Source organism: Nansenia antarctica (assembly GCF_963989245.1).
Source record: "Nansenia antarctica genome assembly, chromosome: 10".
Lineage (NCBI taxonomy): Eukaryota > Metazoa > Chordata > Actinopteri > Argentiniformes > Microstomatidae > Nansenia > Nansenia antarctica.
In genome coordinates, this window is record NC_137680.1 from 30735946 (window position 1) to 30763795 (window position 27850).

The 27850-nt window shown below is 42.2% G+C and overlaps 2 protein-coding genes across 2 annotated transcripts in view; one reads left to right on the top strand and one right to left on the bottom strand.

Annotated features, from left to right (window-relative positions):
* LOC308165943 (retinoic acid receptor beta-like) overlaps positions 1–3342 on the top strand; it is a 13897-nt gene extending 10555 nt beyond the window's left edge. Inside the window, exons 6-8 of the mRNA XM_080540151.1 lie at positions 497–701; positions 1136–1294; positions 1980–3342. Of these exons, the coding sequence (XP_080396277.1) occupies positions 497–701; positions 1136–1294; positions 1980–2176 (561 nt within the window). The 3' untranslated portion in view covers positions 2177–3342. The remainder of the gene's footprint in view (positions 1–496; positions 702–1135; positions 1295–1979) is intronic.
* A 1464-nt stretch (positions 3343–4806) lies between these two features.
* Positions 4807–27799, bottom strand: nek10 (NIMA-related kinase 10; the record flags this gene model as incomplete). The annotated part of the gene is made up of 36 exons (XM_080541174.1): positions 4807–5139; positions 5514–5569; positions 5924–5982; positions 6300–6465; positions 7790–7900; positions 8312–8412; positions 8593–8630; positions 8725–8779; positions 8873–8932; positions 9409–9517; positions 9671–9878; positions 9970–10040; positions 10333–10462; positions 17586–17661; positions 17912–18014; positions 18251–18372; positions 18460–18505; positions 18721–18858; positions 20913–21041; positions 21394–21496; positions 21596–21660; positions 21756–21833; positions 22053–22114; positions 22503–22642; positions 23371–23595; positions 24508–24594; positions 24691–24770; positions 25184–25251; positions 25351–25429; positions 25538–25579; positions 25726–25810; positions 25945–26040; positions 26140–26288; positions 26380–26440; positions 26622–26726; positions 27726–27799. 36 exons carry the CDS (start codon positions 27797–27799, stop codon positions 5106–5108), a joined length of 3411 nt encoding a protein of 1136 aa, XP_080397300.1. The 3' UTR covers positions 4807–5105.
* Positions 27800–27850: the final 51 nt, after the last annotated feature.

Sequence of the window (27850 nt, forward strand, 5' to 3'; positions counted from 1 at the left end):
CTCTTTCATCTTCCACCATCTCTTGCTATTCACTGTCCTCCTCCATCGCCATCTTCTTCATCAAAGGCTGCTTCCTCACAGGCTGGGATTCATGACTCACTCACGGCCCCGCGCTTTCTCTACGGGAGATCCATCAAAGAATGATTGTGTTTATCTTTACGTGACCTAGATGCTTTTACCGATGACGTGTGCATGGGGACAATTATTAGCTAAATTGATCATGAGTCAGGCGCTTTTTCTGGTACTCGACGTCTTTCATTTCGCGTGGTGTTATTAATACATTTTAATTACTCTCTCTTTTCTTTTCTCTCTTTTCTCTTTCTCTTCTGCCTCTTGTGGCCTACTTCTTTATCTCCTGTATGTTCTTTCATGTCTTTTGTTGTTTTACCTCTGTTGCGCCCCCCCCCCCCTCTCTCTCTCTCCATCCCCCCTCTCTCTTTGTGTATCAAATACACAACTCTTCCTTTATTCTCCCTCTCTTTCCTCCTTCCCGTAGATTCTGCGGATCTGTACCCGGTATACCCCCGACAAGGACACCATGACCTTCTCCGACGGCCTGACCCTCACCCGCACTCAGATCCACAACGCCGGCTTCGGACCGCTCACTGACCAGGTGTTCACCTTCGCCGGCCAGCTCTTGCCCTTAGAGATGGATGACACCGAGAGCGGACTCCTCAGCGCCATCTGCCTGGTGTCTGGAGGTACTGCAGCTAGTGCTCAGCATTACAGGCAGAGTTCCTGCTCCCAAATAGAATAACTAAGAGAACTATGCCATAATGACTGATTTAACTCATGTTTACAGGAAATTAGCCCTTATTTGAAACCACTACGTCCAGCAACATCTACACATCTACACACAGTTTTCCATAATAACCCATAACTATTGTGGATGTGCGTCTTAAGTGCTCTCAACTGCAGAAACTACATAAGTGAAGCTAAAGCTAAGCTGCATAAAGTCATCAGAATGAACAGTAAATGAAGGATGCAGAGTTGTAAGCTTAGCTTAGCATATTGCATCAGAATGAACAGTAAATGAAGGATGCAGAGTTGTAACCTTAGCTTAGCATATTGCATCAGAATGAACAGTAAATGAGCATTGTGGAGTTAGCGTCACCTCAGTGTCTCCCTCCGTCAGATCGCCAGGACCTGGAGGAGCCGTCTAAAGTGGAGGTGCTGCAGGAACCCTTACTGGAGGCCTTGAAGATCTACTCCCGTAAACGCCGGCCCACCATGCCCCTCATGTTCCCCAAGGTCCTCATGAAGATCACCGACCTGCGCAGCATCAGCGCCAAAGGTCAGGGGTCAACGGCCTGTCGGCCTGTGCACGACGTACTTGATTACTACAAATGTCCTGAAATGTCAAATAACAGATCATCCTCACCAGCAGACTAGGACACTTGTTAATGATTCACCAATAAGCCCACATGATAAAAAACAACAACTAATCACATAAGATAACAGTTAAAAACAACTCTAGCAACAGTTTATGATGCTCAACACAAATCCTTGTGATCCAACTGACATTCAACATTTACACCTCCTTAATCAGTGAAGGCTAGCTGCTAGATAGTAATCACTATTCCACTCACTCTGGTAACATATTTGCTTATGGTTTAGCACATTTTGTCATCCTTACGACACCATTACAAAACAATGGATATTACATATACATATATGTATATAACAGTCTACCTGTGTTGATAAGGTCAGAGAGACTCCCCTCAGGTAAACCTAAAAAATGCACACTGTAGTTTGGTGAGGTACAGGCTGGCGGAGATAGAAAGAGAACCACACGCTATTGCACCGATGCTAATTATTAAACCAATGTCTCACAGCATGAAGCCTTCTTCGGCTTCAAAACGTTGCTGCCGAACCTTTAGTAGTTGAATAAATAATTAGCATCAGAGCAAGAGAGTACGGCTCTCTTTTCTGCCCTATAACCTTTGACCTCACCAAGCGTCTCCTGTGTAACATTCCAGGGGCGGAGCGCGTGGTCACACTGAAGATGGAGATCCCAGGCTCCATGCCTCCTCTGATCAAGGAGATGCTGGAGGACCTGGAGAACCTGCAGAAACAGAACAGCCACAGCTCCCAGGAGGGGAAGGCAGAGAAGAACACGGTCCCACACACGCTCTCCGTCTCCACGCTGTACAAAGACACTGGGCTCTTCGCCTGACCTTCTGGACAGAAGAACACCTCCAGTGGAAACCCCCTGGAAAGGAATCAGATGGCTAAAGGCCAACGATAACAGCTAAAGATGCAGTCCGGAAGCTTAGTTTGAGAATTGTTTACCTCAGAATTTTGGCTTTGGAATTTAAACCGGGGGGTTTTAAATGCATAAGATGTATCACAAGTCTAATTTCTTACCTCATGAAACAAATAAATACTTAGTTTAAGAGTAGCTTTAGAGTACTTTTTGAAACAAATCACATTTTTCTTTTGATTGTGTGCATGGAGGGTTGCGCCCCAGTAAGACACATTCTTGCCCAGCGAGGTCCGATCTCAGGGATCCGTATTTGCCCGTGCACACCCCTGGCGGAAAAAAAAGCTCCGGACTGTTTCTTTGAAGAGTGAATAAGGGGTTGAACATGTGTACAAAAGGGAAATGTAAATATAAAAAAATGGTTCAGTGCTCATAGGGGTGGCTTACACACTGAGCAAAGAGAATATTAATAACTGGACTTAACTTGTTAATAACTAACTTGACACAACTGACTATTCATAACTGGAGATAACAGAGGTAGCCTGTGTGTCAGTCAATATCATAATGTACAGTGCTCACTTGATGTAAATACAGTACATAAAGTAAACAGTCCAGTGCAGTACTAAGAGTTACTTGTATTAACTTCACACTGAGCCTTTCTTCTGAATGGGAGTGGAGATGTGTGTGGAGAAACATTCCAGCACTGTGGTAAGGCATGATAATGTGCATTGTATGTATTCTAAGGAACAATGCATTAGTAGGGGTTTGACTGTTTGTGATTGTGTGTGTGCGTGTGTGTGTGTGGACCAACACATCTGAAGCGGTCTGTGTGTGTGTGTGTGTGTGTGTGTGCGTGTGTCTGCATGTGTGTGTGTGTGGGTGGGTAACAAATGTACAAGAGTTTTTGAACATGTGCCTACAACTACACAGTGGGTGTTCACATTTCCATTATTTCACGTCTTGCATGATTGGCTTTGTTAAGTAAGTGCTACTACACACTTTCATGTCAGCGTATATTCTACATACCATTGTATGGCTACGTTTCTCTCTATGATGAATGTCATGGTGCATTTTTTTTGTGGTATTGAATATGATCATATTTCAGATAGTTACCAATCTATTAAAGTCTTGAAACTGTGTACGGTACTGTGTTTTTTGTTTTGTTTTTTTTACTCAATATTTTACCTGATGTCCACATGTTTGTATTTAGTTTTATAGGGTATGTAAAAGACTCAAAACAATAATTTATCACACTTGAGGTTGGCAATAAAACACTGGCAGTCAGGTTTGTATCCATCCATCAAGCTGACAAAATGTTGTGAAATCAGATTCAACCTTTTTGTTATTGCAGAGTACAACGAAATGTACGTTTTGCTCTAGGCACAGCCATAGTCAGTGCCCCTGGAGGGGTTAAGTGTCTTGCTCAATGGCACAAAGGCGGTCGTAGACACCTTAGATATAATGCCAGCAACCCTCCAGTCACCAACTCTCAACCAGCTCCCTCCTAAGGCGGGGATTGAACCAGCAACCCCCCGCTTGACAGCTGGCTTCTCTAGGCTTCAGGCTACCGCCATCCTCTGAAATGTTATGAAAATGAACACAACTGAAGGCAGGTTGCCACAAACCAGTAGGCCGACATTTATGTCACATATGAAGCAAATAGCTGCTTTTGTACACACACAATAGACAATCCCCGTTTAAGAATTTATGTTGAAAGTGCTTCAAGCGTCCCCTGAGATGTCATCAAAGCCATCGTATAACAGAAGGAAATGTACAATTCATAAAATAGAAGAATTTGATAGAATAAATATATATAACCCTGACATATACAATAGAATTCTGCAAGACACACCAACAGAAACAGTCTGATGTAACATTACCCAAAGCGACTTACATTGCAGTGATTGCATACATTTTCCAGTATATATGGTCCCAGTGGGAATCGAACCCCCAATCTAAACTGAACCGCAGAGGACCATGTGCAGTTATGCAATCCTGAAAGATGGACAGTTACTGTAAATTATTCTGTCTCCTGAGATTTCAAAGTACAGTATAGTAAAGTGCCAGTTCAGAAAATCTTCAGAGTGATCACAGCAAATGAACCACACAATTAAACCTCACACAAGTCAAGTAGGGCAACAGAACCCCACAGAGAACCCCATACAGCTGACTTGTTAATAAATAACTTGTTATTGAATCCGTCCTCTAGCCTATCATGATGGAAAACACAGCAAATAGCTAAGTGTATCGTTTGCATGGAGGGACAGGTACTGTATATGGGATTTCAACATCTGATCTGTACATGAGGAAACTGTTGTTCCAAGTGAGTATCTCCATTCACAGCGAGAGTTGCCCTTTGACAAACCGCATACATTTTAAGCGTCTTTGAGTGTCTAGAAAAGCACTATATAAGTCTAATGTATTATTATTATTATTATTATTATTATTATTATAAATGAAACACACTGGAACTTAATGTTCTGTTCAGTCACAATGTACATACATACATACATACATACATACATACATACATACATAACATACATACATATATACTGTATGTATTCTGTGTTCTGGCCCTTTAGATTGAAACTGTGTTTTAACTTCTGTCATGAAACACAAGCTTTTTATTAAGACCATTGGTCACATGGCTCTGATTTCCACACACAGATCGACTCTACTCCTACACTAAAACGCGTCTGCCACGGATTGTCTCCATTGGAAGTACAATTTAATCCAGGACTTGGATTAATCAGTGTCCCCTGAGGTTTTGCTTTTTCCTGTAGATTCAAGGAATGGTATCGGATAGTCTTTTTCTTTTGTCTGATAGACATAAATATCTCTGCCAATCTCCGGTGCGACTTAAAAATACCATCTGGCATTATAGCATAGAGGATAGCAGTCACTTTGTTGCACCAGCTGTCTCCTGGTCCTTCCTAAAACAGACAACAATAAGATAGCAAAACATTACTGTAGAATCTGACTACGTAAGTGAATCATCTATCCACCAGTCATAGCAGGAAAACGTAATCTATGCTCAGGCCTGGGGCCATTGGCAGTTGTTGTGCTAGAGATTACAGGGACAGTCTCCCTGGAGTAATTTAGGGTTAAGTGCCTTACTCAAGGGCACACTATTGGTGGTGTTTCCAGGTGGGACTTGAACTCATGACCTTCTCATCACCCGTCCAACTCACTATCCATTATTAGAGCATGCACGTACATTAAGTAAGAGTTAAGATGTGATACACTGTTAACACTACAGTGAAATTCCAGTGAATTTCTTTTTTTTTTCAACACAGTGACACATTACCTAGCAGACACTGCATCATAGTATCCATTCTCCTCCAACACCTCTTCTACGACAGCCTGAAATGAAACACATGCATAGTGCATTTCACAGCCTACACATATTACTCTGTTTAAGTTGGTAGGCAAACTGGTTAGTAGTCGCTCTATGTGTAGAGGGCTGCAAGGGAATTTTCCTGGCTACATAGTGTACAGGTTTTTACTTTTGCCTGCTTGCAGCTCTGTCAGTATTGATTGATTGATTGATTGACTGAGAATGTTCATTATGTGAAGCGCATTGAGTTGCATCTTGTAAGACATGCGCTGTACAAATAACATTTGATTTGATTTGATTTGAAGTTAACTCAGTAAGGCTATTTTCATTAAGTGTGTTACTGTACCTTCCATTACTGGTCGCCTACATGAGACACTAACCTGCATCTGCTCATAGGTAATCCCCTCCTTGAGACTACCATTGCCCATGATATTATCACCTGTGGGTAAAAATGCATTCATGTAAAAATGTAACAAGAGCACCAAAGCACCCGAACCCACTGGGAGAGAGGGTTCAGAGCAGACAGAGTAGCTAGGTGTCTTCTAGAGGGCAACCTGAAGTCCTGGCCCAGTATTCAGTGTACATCTACATGTTTACTGATCTAGCACTCTAGGAGAGTGTTCTGTTATATATTCCATTGACGCTCTTACCCAAAGCGACGTACATTGCAGCGAGTGCATACATTTTTCAGTATATAAAGTGCCAGTGGGAATCGGACCCCCGATATAAAGTGAACCACAGAGGACCGATGTGTACCGTTGTTAGCACCATGCTCTGCCGACTGAGACGCAGAGCGGTGGACCACTTGTTCTGTACCTTGGTTGTCAGAACTGAGAGGGTCTCCCCCAAAGGACTGGACCAGAGACCACCAGTCTGAGCTGGCAGAGCCTGACTCCATCAGCTCCGGGGATCCCTGGAGGAGCTGGGGACGCAGGAAGAGAATAGCTGTCGTTTGATGCAAACATCACACATACTACGTCAAGGATGGTCATCCTTTATTTATGCAGGGAGATCTGACTGAGTCTTATTTTACAGAAGAGCCCTGTAAGAACAAAGCACATGGCATAAGATCAGAGGAGGAAAGGGAAAACTCGGGCACACTGGCTTTCTTGCTACTTTACATTGATGTGGTAAGATACCAATGTTTCAGTCAACAGACTTGAGACATCGAGACAAAAGAAACATCCAGACATTAGACTAGATCATACAATATTTAAACAAAATAAAAGCAGAGGGGGGGAAATGTAAATGTCCAAAATAATTAATGTAAAAAAGAAGAGAGTAAGAACAATGACATCAACACTTATGACATAAGCACAACCTGGATTTACTGTAGGAATCTAAATAAATCAGTGTGGATAACAGACAAAAACGTAATTGATAGGAATCACACAACGAATGACCCGCTAAAACAGTTATAATGTTCAATGAATATACAATCATACAGTATGTATCTGATTTCACTTTATAGTCTATAGTCAGGAAGCCTGAAGATTAGGTTATGCTGAGATTGAATGGTATCAACGTTATGCTGACACTGTAATGCTAGCTTGATTACACGTCACATAAAATGTTAATATTTGTGATACGGTCTGGTGAAAAGGTCCGCATGTTGGAAATTCTCAAGTCGTGCAAATGACCAAAAAGCTTAATATTGGATTCAGTGTATGGTCTGTCATAGGCTACTGGGTAAGTCAAAATCAAGGACTGTGTGATCATCTAATTATGTGTAATTATGTGTTTTTAGGATGTTGATGTTCTATTAGCATGTTGTGATGTGTTTAACATGCAGTTAGGTGTTCATAGTGATGTGCCTTCTTACCAGCTAGCTACTAGCAGCTGTTTTGCGTGTGCTTTGATTCAGAGCGAGTTTCTCCCATTCTCTGTTTGAGGTGTACCAACATTCAAATAAGCACATCTTACTATATAACTATTTTCAGATTTCAATGTATGACACATCATAATTACAATCTGCACTTTCATTATCTGAAAAAAACAGAAAAATGACCTTGCCCTACTTGAGGACTTTTTCACCAGTCACATCACATTCTCAGCAAACTATTTCTGAGGAGGCTGGTGGAGGTAGAAATCAGAGGGTTCACTGTAATGTGAAACCCATGTGTCTTTGATACCATTCCTTATTCCATTCCAAGCATTACAATGAGCCTGTCCTCCGAATTTGCACCTCCACCAGCCTCCCCTGATCTACTTTAATATACAACAGGGGAGCCAGGCTGTGCACTAACCTTACTGAGTTCCACTTTGAGATTGTAGGGACTGCTACTATAGTGGAAAAGAGACTTCTTGAATCTCTCAATCGCCCACCGCTTCACACTGTGGTGAGGAGCTGGAGGGAGCTGCAAAATGAATAAATAACGACATGAAAACATACAATACATAACAAAGCACCATGCTACTCTTCTTATAATGAGCCTGCAACTGTTGAGGCAGTCTCGCTACCCGGTCACGACTCTTCAATGTCCTGGCACCCCGATGGGGGAAGGAGCTCCCCACTGCTGTCAGTCTCTCTACTGTTATTATTAAAAGAATAATAGTACCATTATGACTGCCAATTGCCCCTGGCCTGAGCATAGATGACTTTTCCCTGCTATGACGGTGGTGGATAGATGATTCACTCACTTAGACAAATGTATTTGTTGTAAGTTGCTTTGGATAAAGGGCGTCTGCTAAATGACAGAAATGTAAATGTAAATGTAGACGTAAGTCTAGATACAAAGGAGAAGCACATGGAAAGAGATCTGCTGTACCTGAGTGATGTAGATGATTTTATGCAGCTGTACCAGAAGTCTCTGGACAGGATCGTCGATCTGACGAACCTTCCTCTGAGAAACACAGATTCCTGCTGTCGCTGTGGACAACACACACATCTATGGGCTACAGGACATACAGTAAATACTAAATAACATGCGCCATGTACATTGGTGGAAGTTATGAACATGATACTTTAATAACATGACTCCAACATGCCAGTGAGTCCAGCCTTTGAGTTCCCTGTCTTATTGGCAAACTACTATTCACTATAATTTACCTGGTCGAGCTTTGGACTTTGGAACAGCAAAATCTCCACTGAGGGAAAAAAGAGAATGATATGCTAATCAAGATGATGGCATAACAGTATGGTATATCAGGGTGAATATACTGTATATACAGACTTACTTACCCAGGTAAGTTTTGTTCATCTGTCACCGAAGCGTTGACACTGTGCTTTGTAGGCCCTTAAATTATATCCATTGATTCTAAGTTAAGACTTATGAATACTCAGCAAAAGATTCCGGTATTTTGAAATGAATTAATAAATCACGACTCACCAGAGGTTTCACACTGAGGGGTGCTGGGGCTGCTAGTGTCAGATGGATCAACATCCTCATCTGAGCCATTATGTTTAAGAGAACATACATGTGATCAATATGGCTGCTAATATGTGACACAGTCTGATCATTTGGTCCGCATGTCGGCAACCAATCAAAATGTTCAGACTTTTCTTCTGAAACACGGAACTACGGAAATATACGAATCACAACACAAATTCGCTAGTCAAGCCAAAATGCTGCAAAGAAATGGACTGGGTGAGTAATCCCCACTGCTACCTAGTTGAATATATAACACTACTTTACATTGTTAGCAGGCTCACAAAACAAGCTTTGTTTAGTTGACTAGCGATGTGTCATTGATTTTCAACAACGCGGAAATGTATTCACGTTTTTCGAAAGAAAAGTCTGATCATTACATCGGATCCCGACATGAGGACCTTGTGATCAGACTGTGTCACATATTTCATAAGGAGACTCACAGCCAGGTGTAATCAAGAGTACTTAGTAGGAAATACTGGAGAAGTGAGATGTACCTTGACTGGGTCTGTGTTCAATTTGGTTTGAGCTGCAGGCTAAAGAGGAGTGAGGAGGCACAGACTCTGTCCTCATAGAGGTCCTCTCATGGTCTTTTATATATCGAACCTGACAGAAAAACCACAAGGACACCACGTTTACAACAGTGCAGATACCATAGTTTTGATGTAGAAATAGAGTTTCTAGGAGTTTTTCTAGGAGTTTTTCGTGTTTTGATCATATCCATTTCGTTGATTAGCTTCACCAGTTGGCACAGCTCACCTGGGACATGGATGCTTGACAATAGCTCATCCTGCCCCTGTGGCTTTCCAGGAAGTACTTCTGTGCTCGCTTCCTGTCCCTCTCTGCTCTCCTTTCCAATGCATGCTGGGAAGTGTAGAGGCTGTCCATGAACCTCATCATGATGTCAGAGATCTTAGAGCTGACTTCCACAATGTCAGGTCGCAGGTCAGCATGCGGAGTCAGGCACCTGGGGGAAGGTTGGTAATTACATAGCATTATGTTGTATTTTGGGTGGAATATCCCTTGAATCAGTCAATGTGATTAATCATTGATCTCACCATTTGATCATGTCTGTGACTCTCTCTGAGAAAACACTGTCGTCCACTGGCTCATAGACAGCCTCCACAATCTACCAATACAGGACTGTATTAATCAGCTTGAAAATACACAGACAAGCTGTGTGTGTGTGTGTGTGTGTGTGTGTGTGTGTGTGTGTGTGTGTGTGTGTGAGTGTGTGAGTGAGTGTGTGTGCGTGCGCATGTGCATGAGTAAGTGCATGTGTGTGTGTGTGTGTGTGTGAGAGTGTGAGTGAGTGTGTGTGCGCACGTGCATGATTAAGTGCATGTGTGTGCGTGCATGTGTGTGTGTGTGTGTGTGTGTGTGTGAGTGTGCATGTGTGTGTGTGTGTGTGTGTGTGCTACCTTGGTGGCCAGGGAGAGCATGTTGGTGCTGTAGAAGGGAGGGTTCAGTGTGGCCATCTGGTAGAGGATACAGCCTGTGGCCCAGACATCAGCCTTCTCCCCATACGGCTCACTCTTCACTATCTCTGGACTGACACACACAGAGGATGTAGAGTTTACAATCAAAGTGTTGTGAATTTAATTGATTCTTAATAGATTGAGTAGAACTTATAAAGCACAAAGAGCTTAAATCAAGTGACTCCAAAGAGGCCTTTTATTAAGCAAAGTCACATGAGCGCAGAGAGAAAATACAAGAGAAAAAGCAAAAAGCAAAAAAGGCCCCCTGTCAGAGGGGCAATAATTATATAGCAGTTTCCTGCCTGCTGAAGTCACTATTCTTGCTTGACCAATCATAATCTTTCTGCGCCACAGTTCTTGGCCCAACTCTTCAGGAAGGGAAGGCCTTCCTCCAGAGCCAGATTCCCTAGCATGCAGAAAGACGTCAATTCTCAGTATTAAATGACATAAAACTACGACAAAAGCATTCAAACTGGAGGGTTGCTGGCATCATATCTAAGGTATCCTACCAGTGGCGGCTGGCCAATAGAGGGCTTAAAAAAGATTTTTTTAAATAAACATTGTTTATTCATAAAATGCGGCTGATATTCTGTCGGCGCCTATCAGCATTCATTAAAAATCCTCCAATACAATAAACATTTTATCTGTGTGTGTGTAAAATTCACTGTGAAAATACATAGGGGAGGAGTCCGGGACGCCGGCCGAATGGCAGTCTATGGCAGTCCAAATACTTTTGGCTTACACGTGAGCTGTAGCAGCGCTCCAATTGGCTGTCTCCTATTTCTCGGTCGGGGCGCAAAAAATGCGCCCCGAGCATACGCAAAAAATGCGCCCCGAGCATGCGCAGATTATAGGCTTACCTAGGCTGCAGCCTAGGGTCACTACCACTAGGGGTAGTAAAAATAAAAAAATGCGTGAGACTTGAGAGCCCTGAATATCCGGTTGTTAAGTCTGACGTCAAACGTGACGTTTTGCAATTTCCGGGTCTAAACCAGAAATTCTCCGCACCAGAATACCAGTGTACTACAGCGGTAGAATGAAAGTTTAATCGTTTTTTAGACTCGGATCTATTCATACAACAAGGGACACAGCACTTTGCCGTTTTCCCCATACTGTCAGGGTATTTGAGCCTCGGAAAAGCGCTATATAAATATAATTTATTATTATTATTATTGCGGCATTTCGAAGACAGCGCCTCAGCCAACTTTGGACCCGGAAACACGTCACGACTTAACAACCGATATTCGGACAGACAACAGGAGAGGAGAGCAACAGAGAGACAGACAACAGGAGAGGAGAGCAACAGAGAGACAGACAACAGGAGAGGAGAGCAATAGAGACAGAACTGAGGTGAGGTGAGCAACAGAGATAGTTCAGGATGATAACAAACAGTTCAGTATGACAGAGACAACTAATAGAAAGACAACTGTATGATTATAGAGTTTACATGTTCAAGGAAATATTCTATGATAATAGAAAGGTACACTTTAATTTAATTAAAGAAGTAACAAAGAACACATTTATTATCACAATTGCATTGTGTTCCATGTCTTTCTCCATTGAATAAATAATGCCTAGTTGAATGGCTAAACAAGACAACTGTCTGGACAGTACTGCTAGAATTATACACCTTACCGCTGCACAGATAGACAAAGGGTATAAGTCCATTCTGTTAACATTAGGTCTACTCTGCTAACAAAGACTATTCCAGTTGATTTGTCAGTTGTTGTGCATTATATTTTGGTTGTGTTTGCAGTTTGCCCTTTAATAAGTTATATATAAAAATAATTAAGTTATATATATTCTCATGCTAAAATCGACTGTAAATCCAGATTTTAAAGTTGATATTCTTCCCCGTGGAGCATGCCCCCATAACCTGTGCCCCACCCAAAATGTGTATCACCAGCCGCCACTGTATCCTACCACCACTGGAAGGCACTTAACCCCTAACTGTTGGGGGTTGACCCTGTGCAATAGAGCCCAGAGCTCAGTTCTCTCTAAGAATGTGCAAACTGCAATACTGTGTGTTTGTGTAATATACTGTATATACATATACAGTATATATCAAAGTCTCAGTTTGTGATTTCCCCCTAGTGGTCAGCTATGACAAGTTTAGGCTAGTTATGGGCACACCTGGATGATGTCATCAGCATTCGCCAGGTGAATACAGGGGCATGCGTACCTGTAGGGCGCTAAGCCAAAATAGTTTTTCAAGAAGCTTTGCTTTAAAATTGTAATTGTTTCATTTAGTTGCCTTATCCATTGAGCCACCGGGGGAAAGGAATTTGAGGTCCCTTTAGAATAGTTTTTCTTTGGTTAGGTTGTCGCAACATATCCTTTTTTTGTAGAGCAAAAATGTTTTCCCCCTGCTATATATCATAGCATTAGCCTATCATCAACAGCTACAAACATACATGCTCACTCATTCGTCCGCAAGTACCAACGAATCAAGAAGAAGCAGTCAACTCGCGTGAGTAACCCAATGTAAGATGAAATTAAATGAAAGTTGAATTAAAGTGAACTTAGTTATGACTTGATGAGACAAAAAGGTACCTGATAGACTGATAGGAAAGGGCTGTAAGAGGCCCATAACCCAGAGGTCGGCAGATCAAAACCATCCTCTACTAAGTATATCTTGAATTAGCTCTTTGCTTTCAGGTGGAAAAGTGGCTCATTTCATGTCAGTTCCAAGCTGATACTCCCGTCACATGTTTCTTTGCTTGTGTTTGTTCAAATGAAAGCAGAGTGGCGCAGCGGAAGCGTGCTGGGCCCATAACGCAGAGGTCGATGGATCGAAACCATCCTCTGCTAACTGTGTTTTAAGTCAGCTCTTTCGAAGATTTCTAGCAAGAACCCTATCCACCGTTCTCAAGCAGTCTACCTTGTATCTGCCTCCTTCTTGCTGGGCACATCAAAACTATCCTCTACTGTCTTGAATTAGCTCTTTGCGTTGAGGTGGAAAAGGGGATCACGTTAGGTCCAAGCCAATACTCCTCTCACATATTTCTACATTTACAGTTTTGGCATTTAGCAGACGCCTTATTCAAAAGCGACTTACAATCAAGACATCTGACTAAGAAAGTGAATCATCATATTTGAGAGAGATAGCCAGTGACCCAGACTTTTTACCTAATAAAACAGACAAAATATTAGAAGAATGGGCTAGGAAGGGACTACAGGTGTACTCACAGATGTTTACAAATGACATGATAGACTCATTTGAAACCTTAGTTAATCAATTTAATATAAGTAATAGCCATTTTTAAAAGTACTTACAAATTAGAAGCTACCTTATAACACAGCAGAGGAGACAGGAACAAAGATCACATATACTAATGGAATATCTGATCAAAAATAGAAACAGTGAAAAGACAAAAATCTCAAAAATTTACAAAATCATGCAAGAAATCAAGATACAAGAAGATAACACTAAAGAAAAATGGGAAAACGAATTAGCAATAACAATTACGGATGACGAGTGGAAAGAAGCATGCAAAAGAATATTTAAGACAACACAATCAAAATTCTGGAAAGAATTTGCTTGGAAAATAAATATGAAGATCTTCCTAACACCGAAAATGTTGTCAAAATATAGGCCAACAGGCAATGCAGAATGCTGGAGGAAATGTACGGAACGAGAAGCCAATCACACACACATTTTCTATACATGCCCTAAATTGAAAAGGTTTTGGGAGGCAGTTCAAGTAAAAATAAAAAATACATTTACCTTACAAAATCCTATACATCCAGTCAATATTATACTCGGTCTTATTCCATTAGATATATACAGAGAGGGAGATAAATATTTGTACACCATACTACGTATCGCGGCTTTAAAGCAAATCACACGTAAATGGTTGGACTTAAACCCACCATCCGTTAATAATTGGAAAAAAACTGTTGAAGACATAAAAGAAATGGAAAGAATTACTTGCAAAGTGGGAGGCCGTGAAGAGCAATTCACTATGAACTGGAGTAAATGGACCGAATGAATGAGTAGGAAGGAAGCCCCCCCCCCCCAACCCTCCCCGATCCCACCCCTCCCACCCCCCTCCCTTTGTCTCTTACTTTTCTATTTCTATCCCTATAATTTCTCTCTTTTTTTTTTCTTTTATATTTTCTCTCTAGTCTCTATTCTTTATTTTCTTTATTTCTTGTTCTCTCTATAAAAAATAAAAAAACAAACTAAAATGATGCAGGATGAACTTAAACAAGTGAAGAACTTGTAAAGTGTGTGAAATGAACTGAAATGTAATGTAAAGTCCTGCAATAAAGTATAAAAAAAAAAAAAAAAAAAAGTGAATCATCAATCCACCAGACCAACGGCCATTGGCTGTCGTCGTGATAGAAGAAGAATTAATTTTCACAGCTTTTTCTTTGTTTCTCCGCTTGTGTTTGTTCAAAATGTTACGTGACATAGCCCAAAGCCCCGGTGGCCTAATGGATAAGGCACTGGCCTCCTAAGCCAGGGATTGTCGGTTCGAGTCCCACCTGGGGTGGGTGAAAGCAGATTGGCGCAGGGGAAGCATGCTGGGCCCAGAGGTCGATGGATTGAAACCATCCTCTGTTAACTGTGTTTTAAGTCAGCTCTTTCGAAAATTCTAAGCAAGAAGCCTATCCATCGTTCTCAAGCAGTCTACCTTGTATCCGCGTCCCTCCTCAACTTGTCTAAGGAGAAGCAGCGGAAGCGTGCTAGGCCCATAACCCAGAGGTCAATGGATTGATAATTTTCTACTTCGCTTTTTGCTTGCGTTTGTTCAAAAGGTTATGTCACACAGCCCAAAGCCCCGGTGGCCCAATGGATAAGGCACTGGCCTCCTAAGCCAGGGATTGTGGGTTCGAGTCCCACCTGGGGTGGGGTAAAGCAGAGTGGCGCAGCGGAAGCGTGCTGGGCCCATAACCCAGAGGTCGATGGATCGAAACCATCCTCTGCTAACTGTGTTTTAAGTCAGCTCTTTCTAAGCAAGAAGCCTATCCACCGTTCTCAAGCAGTCTACCTTGTATCTGCGTCCCTCCTCAACTTGTCTCATAAGAAGCAGCGGAGGCGTGCTGGGCCCATAACCCAGAGGTCGATGGATCGAAACCATCCTCTGCTAAGTATGTCTTGAATCAGCTCCTGTCTTTGAGGTGGAAAAGGCGATCACGTCCTGTCCTAGCCAATATTCCCGTCACATATTTCTACATTTTCAGTTTTGGCATTTAGCAGACGCCTTATTCCAAAGGGACTTACAATCAATACATTTGACTAAGAAAGTGAATCATCAATCCACCAGTCGTAGCAGGAAAAGTAATCAAGTTCAGGCCAGCGGTCATTGGCAGTCGTCATGATAGAAGAATATTTTTTTTCTTCGCTTTTTCATTGTTTCTCAGCTTGTGTTTGTTCAAAAGCTTGTCTTAGGAGAAGCAGAGTGTGTCACACTTATGTGTCACATAACCCAAAGCCCCGGTGGCCCAATGGATAAGGCACTGGCCTCTTAAGCCAGCGATTGTGGATTCGAGTCCCACCTGGGGTGGATGAAAGCAGAGTGGCGCAGCGGTAGCGTGCTGGGCCCATAACCCAGAGGTCGATGGATCGAAAACATCTTCTGCTAAGAATTTCTTGAATCACCTCTTGGCTTTGAGGTAGTGAAGGGGATCATATCAGGTCTAAGCCAATACTCCCGTCACATATTTCTACATTTTCAGTTTTGGCATTTAGCAGACACCTTATTCCAAAGCGACTTACAATCAATACATTTGACTAAGAAAGTGAATCATCAATCCACCAGTCGTAGCAGGAAAAGTAATCAAGTTCAGGCCAGCGGCCATTGGCAGTCGTCATGATAGAAGAATAATTTTTTTCTTCGCTTTTTCATTGTTTCTCAGCTTGTGTTTGTTCAAAAGCTTGTCTTAGGAGAAGCAGAGTGTGTCACACTTATGTGTCACATAACCCAAAGCCCCGGTGGCCCAATGGATAAGGCACTGGCCTCTTAAGCCAGCGATTGTGGATTCGAGTCCCACCTGGGGTGGATGAAAGCAGAGTGGCGCAGCGGCAGCGTGCTGGGCCCATAACCCAGAGGTCGATGGATCGAAAACATCTTCTGCTAAGAATTTCTTGAATCACCTCTTGGCTTTGAGGTAGTGAAGGGGATCATATCAGGTCTAAGCCAATACTCCCGTCACATATTTCTACATTTTCAGTTTTGGCATTTAGCAGACACCTTATTCCAAAGTGACTTACAATCAAGACATTTGACTAAGAAAGTGAATCATCCATCCACCAGTCGTAGCAGGAAAAGTAATCAAGTTCCAGCGGCCATCGGCAGTCGTCGTGATAGAAGATTTTTTTTCTTCGCCTTTTCTTTGTTTCTCCGCTTGTATTTGTTCAAACGGTTACATTACGTAGCCCAAAGCCCCGGTGGCCCAATGGATAAGGCACTGGCCTCCTAAGCCAGGGATTGTGGGTTCGAGTCCCACCTGGGGTGGGTGAAAGCAGAGTGGTGCAGCGGAAGCGTGCTGGGCCCATAACCCAGAGGTCGATGGATCGAAACCATCCTCTGCTAACTGTGTTTTAAGTCAGCTCTTTCGAAAATTCTAAGCAAGAAGCCTATCCATCGTTCTCAAGCAGTCTACCTTGTATCTGAGTCCCTCCTCAACTTGTCTAAGGAGAAGCAGCGGAAGCGTGCTAGGCCCATAACCCAGAGGTCAATGGATTGATAATTTTCTACTTCGCTTTTTGCTTGTGTTTGTTCAAAAGGTTATGTCACACAGCCCAAAGCCCCGGTGGCCCAATGGATAAGGCACTGGCCTCCTAAGCCAGGGATTGTGGGTTCGAGTCCCACCTGGGGTGGGTGAAAGCAGAGTGGCGCAGCGGAAGCGTGCTGGGCCCATAACCCAGAGGTCGATGGATCGAAACCATCCTCTGCTAACTGTGTTTTTAGTCAGCTCTTTCGAACATTCTAAGCAAGAAGCCTTTCTCCTTTCCTCCTTCCTCAACTTGTCTCAGGAAAAGCAGAGTGGTGCAGCGGAAGCGTGCTGGGCCCATAACCCAGAGGTCAGCTAATAGTGTTTTTTAAAGTAGATTATTATTATTATTATTAATATAATATAATAATAATATAATAATAAACGTTACTTGAAGAAGCAGTAATAAAACGTTTACTATTAAAATGGCTTTCCTCCTTTTCCTCTCATGTTTCTATTTACAGAGAACTCACCAGGAATACAGAATAGTCCCAACCACTGACGTTAGCCTGCTGTTCTCCTGCTTCTGTTTCGCCAGCCCGAAGTCAGCTGGAAGCAGATTCAGGTCACACGTTAGAAGATAAACTACATTTCCTTTCACCATGTGAAAATAATGGAGTGAATGAAGTGGGCTAGAGTAGATAGACAATAAAAGTGCTTTGCTGGGGTACTGTACACTTTAGTACAATACACACTGGTTTGTGCCTCGATTCAGATAGAGGCGGCATAGAGTGAGAGATGAGGAGGGATGGGGGGAGACAAATAGAGCATAAAAAGCAGCACAGTGTGATAGACTGACTGATGGTGACTTTGTCCCTCTCTCCCATCATGACGTTGTTAGGGGTGAGGTCTCGGTGGACGATCCTCTTCTCTTTGTGCAGATACCTCAATGCCAGACACATCTGAGGAATTTCAAGAAACAAATGATACTCTTTTAATAGTCAAAACAGTATATGTGATCATTATCAGGGCCGCTGCTACATACACGCGCATCACAAGCTGTGTGTAGTAGGGCACCAAGAGCCTGGAGGGGGGCACCAAAATAACCTAATGATCCTCATAATAATATTACGACAAAAGATTTCCTACGCTTAGGGTGGATAAAGATTAACAGATTAGTTCATGAATAATGTGTTACCTGAATGAATATGTTCCAAATTCTCTCTTCAGTGAGTTGCTGCTGCTTCTCTTTCAGAGAGTTGAAATGGTCGGCCAGAGTAAGACCCTCTACCAGCTCCATGACGATGTACAGTCTGTCACCTACAACAGAGTCCATAGTTCATAGTTCTCTTAGTTATGTATTGTGCTTGTTGGTGAGTTTAAATGTGTTGTGATACTGTACATTACCTTCCAAAAATGTCTTGTAATATTTCACAATATTTGGATGGGTCATCTTCAAGGAACAGATAAAAAAGGGGTGTAATCAACAGTGGTTAAATGAGTAACACCATGTCTACTAATGTCTTTAAGTTATATAATACCATAGAAATCACTGGAGTGTAATGTAATCCATAGCATGTTTGTAAATGTATGTTATACACAAAGTATTAAATCAATTAATAAAAACAGGGCTTGTGGGCAATAACTAAATAGTAAACTAATCCTAACCTGTTCTTTAATGATGGTGAGTTCAGACACTATCTTGTCTACGTTGCTGTCCCGGGACTTCTTGTCTTTGCCAAAGGCAGGGTTGTGGAGGTTCACCTCCTTCAGAGCCTGAAGATTCTGTCCGCTCTGCTTACGGACCTCTCAGCACAACCCCAGACAAATGATATAGAATTCAAATATATCAATACAAGAGATATAAGATGTTTATTTGTCACTCTGGTTACACTAGGACAAAAGTGTGCATTTAGGGTGCATATAAGAAGACATATAGAATATAATAACAAAATATAAGAGGAAAAAATAAAAATATATTAAAAATCAAATTACTGTATATACATTTAAGGTAAGAAAAAGTATACACTCAAAATATACATTCAGAAAAGTGTTGCACAGGAATTGGAGTGTGTGTGTGTGTGTGTGTGTGTGTGTGTGTGTGTGTGTGTGTGTGTGTTATTTATTTAGCAGTCTTATGGCCTGGGGAAGAAAAGCTGTTCTTCAGTCTGTTAGTGGGTGTTCTGAACATGAGACATTTTGTGTATGCCATGAGTCCCACTTGGTCCATGGAATACAAATTCATGCATGTAATTGGTGCTGAAATCTAATGGATGAAACTCCTGTGGTGTCAAGCATTTCAAGGATGTCTGAAAGATATCCAACCAATATCCTCTGTCTAATAATGCTCCCACAAGAGAACCATATTACATTACACCACTGCTCACTCCATGTATCCTGTAAGAATATGGGGAGCATATTTTTATACTCATATTTCTATAACATCTTTATTTAAGATTTCAGGGGTAGCGTATTTTGATAGACCAATATCCTTTCTCAAATAATGCTCCCACTACAGACTCATTTTGGATATTGGTACAAAGCAGGGAGTTAAGATACAGATTTTATCTAGCTCATGTTCACAGAATTTGGAATACCTCACAATGAAATGCAGACCACCGAGGGAGTCTGCTGCTGGAGTTATGCTTACAGCTGTTTAGAAGATTGTTAGTCTTCTGGATTGTAAGCTGTGGTTTTCTTTGTCTTTTTCTTTTGTATTACATTGCGGATACTGATGTTTGTTAATTATTTATTTTGTGTTGTTTCAATATTAAGAATGGAAAATTATGATAAGCTTAGGCTTCATCCTACTCCCTTTCGAACAGTGATACTTGTACTTTTCATTATTAGTTATTAGCCTTTTTTTTTTTTTTTTTAATCATGTTTGAAATAAAGATTCATTCATTCATTCATTCACCCACAAGCTGAGGCTAGTTCCGCTTTACATGAATTAGGCTACACAAAGCAATAGCCATCCAGCTCTCTACGCTGAGGCTGTGTCTATTGTGGCTGGGGATTTTAATCACTGCAACCTCAAGAAAGTGCTACCAAAGAACTCTCAATATGTCTCAATCTGTGCAACGAGAAGGGACGAAACACTGGATCACTGCTACACCACCATTAAGGGGGCATAACGTGCACTTCCACATCCAGCCTGCGGGAGGTCCGACCACACTCCCCTGCTACTCCTGGAGGTCAGTCTGAACAGGTCAGTTCAGACCTGGTCTGAGGAAGCACAGGAAAGACTAGTAGGAAGCCTGAAAACGACCGACTGGGGGATACTTTAAAACATCCACCTCGGACTTGAATGGATATGCTAAATCTGCCGCTGACCACATAAGGAACTGCATCAGCAGCTATAAAAGGTACAAAAGGTGCGCTGCTACACAGCTGGCTCCTGCCTTCACAGACCTCTTTAACACATCATTGACACAGCAGGCGGTCCCCACGTGCTTCAGGATGACTACCATAGTGCCTCTTGTCATGAAGTTCCTGGCGAAACTAGTGATGTCACTCATCAATAACATCATACCAGACTCACTGGACCCACACCAGTTTGCCAACAGGTCTGTGGACGACGCTATTTCACTGGCACTACACAACGAACACCGCGTTACCACTAAGCCTTGGGAGGTCATCGGTGACATTGATGATAAAAATACTGTATATATAATATATGCCATTTAGCCGACGCTTTTATCCAAAGCGACTTACTTTGCAGTGAGCGCATACATTTTTCAGTGGGCCTATATGGGGTCCCAGCGGGAAATGAGCCCATAAACTGAGAGTTGTTAGTGCAATGCTCTACTAAGTGAGCCACAGAGGAGCATGCGGAGGGTTGTCAGAGAGGAGAAGTCTACCTTGAAGACACTGCCGAAGGCTCCGGTGCCCAGATGGTCCAGTATGGCGTATCCATTGATGGTTCTGAGAGGGGGGCGGTTCTGATCCACACTCTCGATGCTCTCCCTCAGACTGTCCAGATCCTCCTCCTAACCACAACACGGCAAAGTCACGTTACTAAACAATTCTCCCAGAGCGATGCGACTATTGAAAAAAGAACGCTCACATGTTTGATGAATGATTGATCATTTATTATAAAACGGAGCTATGTTTCGCTTGATATAAATGAGTAATAAGGAAAATGAGATGGTGGAGGCCGGTGGAAGTAGAAATTGGAGGACAGGCTTATTGTAATGCATGGAATGGAATAGGGAATGGTATGTGTGTGTGTGTGTGTGTGTGTTACTGTTCTTTATTCCATGCCATGCATTACAATGAGCCCGTCCTCTGATTCCTGCCTCCACCAGCCTCCCCTGAGCATAAGAAAGGATGTGTCCTTACAGTGTAGAGAGAGACTTTAGCTTGCAGTGCCTCATAGGCAGTAATGTCACGCACATAATGTCCAACATCAATAAACATCTCAAACAGATCTGTAGGAAAGAGTCTGAAATGGGAAAAACACTTGGAATGTCAGAATAAAACAACATATTAAAAAACTGCTTTCAAATGTACAGAACAGAAGGGCACCTTTTGAAAAAATCACCTCTTGAAGAAATGTCGATTTCGTTCCATGCTGAAGAGGAAACGCAGGGTCCGGAATGCATAGCACTGTCAACAACAACAAACACATCACCAGGGTGATATGAAGACAAACAGAACGCAATAATGGTAATCACGCTACCGCATGAATACATTTGAAGTACCTGTAGAGATATTGCTTTTGGTCCAGTCTGGGAACTTTGTGGAAGAATCAACTTCGCTATTCCATAGATCCCATTCTCCTGGGAAAGCAAAGAGTAGCTTATGTATTTCAAATGTATGTTTATTTATTTTATTTTGTGTTGTTTCAATATTAAGAATGGAAAATTATTAATTAGCTCAACTAAAAACTACACAATTACCTCAACTGAAAAGTACACAATTCCTAAATTCACCAGAATTGTATAATTTGCAACCAAATGGCATTCAACACTATTCTGTTTGTGGGTAGGTCCTCTCACCTGAACTACATGGTGTGCAGTGGTGTCATCCAGAACAAGCTCAGTCAGAGCCGCACAGCATGCTGGGAAAGATGTCTAGTCAATGTCGACGTTGTCATTTGGAGTGATACAGATTACCACAATCAATATAGCCTGAAGAATATTCCAGGTAGTATTTCCTGCCTAACCTCGTCCTCAGGCTATCGCACACAGCGCATATAAGCCTGAAATTACAATGACTCAAAGCTGTGCTTAGTGGGAGTGAAATTCACTGAGTAAAATATGTGTTATTATTTGATTTCAATGAATCACACAGCTGCGAGGCATAGCTCCAAATCGGAAACGTGGTGGTATGCAAGCACTGGGGGGGAGGGTGGAAGTGTTGTGGGAGATGATTGATGTGAGTTAAAGCCAATGGCTATGTGCCGTCCGTCCTGACGCTCTTTCTATTGGTACAGAACTAGTTGTTACCTGACTGTAGAGACATGGTGTTGTCCACCTCCTCCTGTGGACTGAGCTCCTCACTGATGTGCTGTCTCTGGATGCGGCCCGCTGCGTTGGCACTGGAGAGGGCCTCGACAGAGGAGCGGTCAGACACATATCCCCGATCACTGACACAGACAACAGACAGCAGGGAATACAGCACAGACACCCCCCCCCCCCCCCCCCGCTTACTGGAACAGACACCACACAGTGGGAGGGAATACAGCACACAGACTATATACCGTTCCAAATAATCACAATTCCACTCCACTTTAAAAGTTCACCCAGATATTTTCATCTCTCAGAAGTGGTATTTACCGGTAGTTGAGCCTGCTCTATATTTTTTACAAACTCTCTCTTACGCAGGCCCGGCCCAAATTGAGATGGTGCCAACCTTTACCATTCATTTGGGGAGCCTGCGAATTTCCAACACATCACACAGCACGACAAGAGGATACAGCAACTATCTCCACCACGGAGGCATAGCCCCTCCCTAACTCCACCACGGAGGCGTAGCCCCTCCCTAACTCCACCACGGAGGCGTAGCCCCTCCCTAACTCCACCACGGAGGCGTAGCCCCTCCCTAACTCCACCACGGAGGCGTAGCCCCTCCCTAACTCCACCACGGAGGCGTAGCCCCTCCCTAACTCCACCACGGAGGCGTAGCCCCTCCCTAACTCCACCACGGAGGCGTAGCCCCTCCCTAACTCCACCACGGAGGCGTAGCCCCTCCCTAACTCCACCACGGAGGCGTAGCCCCTCCCTAACTCCACCACGGAGGCGTAGCCCCTCCCTAACTCCACCACAGAGGCGTAGCCCCTCCCTAACTCCACCACGGAGGCGTAGCCCCTCCCACCTGTTGAGTAGGCGGAGCAGCTGCTGCACCCCTCCCCAGGTGCGTATCTCTGCGCTGGTGTCGGCCTCCTCACACAGCTGGACCAGGACCCACACCACGCTCCACAGGAGCTTCAGGTGCTCCCCGTGCAGCAGACTGAGCAGCACCGGCAGGCCCTCACACTGCCGCACCTCCTCCCTCACCTGGCGCACCGGGGAGAGCAGCCTCAGCAGCTCCGCACTCATCCTGAGAGGGACATGACCCGCACACACACACACACACACACACACACAGACAGAGGAGGCACATTGAAGTAAGTAATTAAGTAAGTAAAGCTTTATTTATACAGTATAGCACCTTTCATACAAGAAATGCAGCCCAAAGTGCTTTACAACAGGAATAAGAACATAAAGTGAATATAAAAACATATAGTAACATATACAAGCATAGAATGAATATAAAAGCAAGGGAAAACAGTAAAAGGAAAAGGTAAAGATAAAATACAATACAAGTGTATTTAAAAAAGGGAAACAATGTACAACCTCTGCCTTAACGCGTAGTAACCTCTATCCGTCTTCTCATCAGCAGAATACCTTTCCCTATCCATTTCATCTCCCTACCTTACACAGTCTTTCTGTACTTCTCACTGGCTTTCAAGTTCAAACATGGCTGAACAGACCTTGAAGGCTTTCTTTTCTTTTCTTTTTTTTAATATTCTTCATAACTTTTTTTCCCCTTTCCATGATTATTGCTCTTATTTCTGTCTTTGTTTTCTTGACGTGTTCTGAGCAAGCTATGTATCCTTGTGTCTTTTTTCCGTTGTTTTGTTTGTTTGTGCTATCCTACTGTTTTGCCCCATGGATATGATTTTGTTTGTGGTTTCTCTTGTCTTATTTACATGTATTAAGTGTTCTTTGTAGTATATTGAACCTTGGCTATTGACGGGAGTGGAACTTTGTACAAGCCTTCTGGGCTTCATTCCCTCCTTGCACAGTTTTTTTAAAATCATGTGCTAAATAAATAAACTAAACTAAACTAAGGCTGGTGGAGGTAGAAATCGGAGGACGCTCTCATTGTAATGCATGGAATGAGAAATGGTATCAACCACGTGTATTCAAAGTAAGCAACATGTTGCACATGGTGAGGGGGGTTACAAACCTTTTGGATAGTAAATCATATTCTTGTAGGATTACCAGAAGTTTTTCCACTATTGATAGCTCTGCTATCAACTCCTTGCATTCTGTACTAGAGGAGCGAATGAAAAGTTCAGCTGTTAGTCAGGGTATTTAAACAGAAACGTGTGTACAGTGTGATGCCCCAGATAAGGTGGAGGACAGATACCTCTCAGCCAAGGTGGTGAGTGCCAGGAGAGCTCCCAGTAAAACGCTGCTATCCCTCGTCGACAGCAGCTTCACCAGGGTCTAAACATCAACGACAACATCTCTCACTAGTCTGACCAAACCTTTACTCAGGCAGTACAGTAGTCTCCAACCAGTTAATATAATATAATATTAATAATACATATATTTGTATTATTATTATTAAATATAATTAATAATAACAATAACAACAACAACAACAATAATAATAATAATAATGCATTAATAATAATATATGCCTTTTATCCAAAGGGACTTACACTGCAGTGTGCATATATTTTTCAGTATACAGTATATGTATATAAGTTATTCCGATCAGTTTACTGTAGATCAGCCATTGAAATAATAGAAAGTTAACTTCACAAATTGGGCAAAAGTTTTGTACATCAAATACGTATTGCTAATCTTGCTTACCCTTGCTTACCCTTACAAATAAAGAAAATCAACTTGCTTACCTGATGAGCTCCACTCTCAGTGACCCACTCCCTTTGATCCTCAACAGCAGAGAGTTTCTGAAACATATCTATTCAGAGATTAAGAGACAAATAATTATCAAAACAAATAGGTAATGGCATTTAGCAAAACAGTATATTTTGTTAAGATTCAATGATATATGGCTCACATGTCATAGTGACCAACTTCTCCAAGGCAAAGGACAGCTCTCCACACTCCAGATAACTATTGGAAACGGTGTCCATGTACTGAGCAGAGAGAGGAGGAGGAATCAAATGGTAGCAACTCAAATCAATAGAGAAATATACTGTAGACTTGACATGTGTGTACTGTAAGAGCATAAATGAAAATGTTACCCTGGCAAGACACTGGACACCTTGGAGTTGATAGAAAACTCTCTGGAGGAAACAGGCGTTAAAGTGAATGAAATGTAAAGAGTAAATGCATGAAACATTTTATTATCCTGATTTGTTGGCCAATTTTGCACAAGTCATAAGAGATAGCAAACAGCATGGGAAAGAAATAGGCCTATCATTGGTCACACCTGATAAAGTGGCTCTCTTATCAATAGTCGTAGGCAGATCAACACTCTAAAGACAGACTCAGGTGGGGCATGGTCGATCCAGTCACTACAAGAGGTAGATAGAGCACACAACTTAGCAAGAACCTTTCTAAATCTTTCTTTCATTAACCAGCATAACATCAGCCTGGAGGGAGTGGCACATGAACAGACACAGTTGCAGCAATCTTAGATCATGGTTACCTGCAGAGTCTGTTCTTGACCAAAGCAGTGAAGATCTCCAAAAAGAGTTTATGTAGAGGATGACTGCTGAAACATCTCTGATTTCTGTATGTAGCACTTTCAGGTGGAAACATAAATATGGACATAAAGTCACAAGAGGGTCAACTATCAGTCATATTTTCAAGAATGCAATTATACACTTTCTTAGGGACATACCTGAAATTTTCCAGCTCAGAATCTTCTGAGGCTGTGTGAATCTCAGTCCTTTTTTTATTGACATTGTTTTGCTGAAGAGAGTTATTGTATTTTCCTCCACTGCTCAAGTATCCCTCGCTGCGGACCTTACATGGACTCAGTGCTGCCACCTAGCGTCAACCCAAAATACACCTGCTTACACCATGATAGTACAGACAGAAGACTATGTAGGCCTACATATTAAATTGACATTTTCATTACCTGATGTCTGGGAATGTTTGTTGCAAGCAGGGATAGAAGCTTTCTGAGATCATTTGACTCCCTAGAAATAATACATTTCTATTCGAGTCAGGTCATTGATGTGGAATGATATTTCAGAAAACATCACGAACCATTATGCAGGGAGTATTCACATTCGTAAAGATACAATACATCTACAAAACTGACTGATTTGAGAAAAAATAATATTAGTTGATTAGAGTAAAATGATATCTTAGGCCTACCTGTTGTCAACTTCTTTTGGCTTCTGGAGTAGTTTGTCAGCTCGTCTCACCTTTTTAACTGGGTTGGGCATTTTAAAAACACCCTTTTGCTTCCATGGGTCATACCTGAGGGTTCGACTTCAGGTATTTGACACAGCAGGTCACTGATGCATTTAATAGATGATATGGGTACACATAAAGAAAGATAGGATCATCATGATCAAAAGCCAGTTCAGTCTCCTCGCTAGAAAACTGTTTCTGCGTCACTGTCAACCCGACCAGCCTAGGTGAACATTAAGGAAGAGAGACTTGTTGAACAAGCATTAAGTCACACTGAGACATCTCTTATTACCTTATCTCTTATTACCCTCCTTCACCATAGCCAAGCTGTGAAACACACCTGTTCGTTTTTCCAGAAGCTTCTTAATTCAATATGTGTGGTTTTTATCAAGGTTGCAGCAGTTTAGGTCAAACGAGCAGACAGTTCATGGAGAGGTATGGCCCAATGAGAAAAGGTAACACTTTAAATTGACGATTTTCTAAACCAATCGGAAGAAACAATGTTATCAGGTTCTAGTTACCATGGCTACCACGGACGCTACATTGGAATGTGTCCCTGGTTGTTCCCCCAGCAGCAGCCTGCAGAGTTAAACACTTAAAATCAACCAACCACCCAAGCAATCAATCATCAATAAACTAAATACACACGTGTGTGGTAGCTGTTATTTGAAAGATCGTTGTAAAACTCTAAACTTTAAATAATTAATTACATTTTAATATTTTTTATATAAACTGACTGTGCAACGATCAGTATTCTAATATACTATAATATGGCAACAGTCGTATACATATAATTGTATAACATCACTATACCGTAGTAGAGTTTAACATGATGAATTATGATGATCAAATTACGATTTATAAAAATAAAATAAAATAAAAAGATAAATAACCAATAACCAAACATCGCGACAACACATCCATCAGCTACCAATTCAACGCACGATCTATCGCGAGACGTTTTGATGATAAACGTTCTTATTCACACATTTCGACTGCGCCTTTTATCTGGCGTGCGGTCCTGTGTGAACGAGCGTGTTACGCAAACCCCTTTACGTCCTTTACGCCAGTACGCCAGAAGGGGAATGTCTGGCTGTGAATGATCGGGTCTCTGAGGCGGCAGGGAGGAACGTCAACATGATGGGTGAGCCTAAAGCTAACGGTCTCTAACGAAATGTCTGGGAAACATT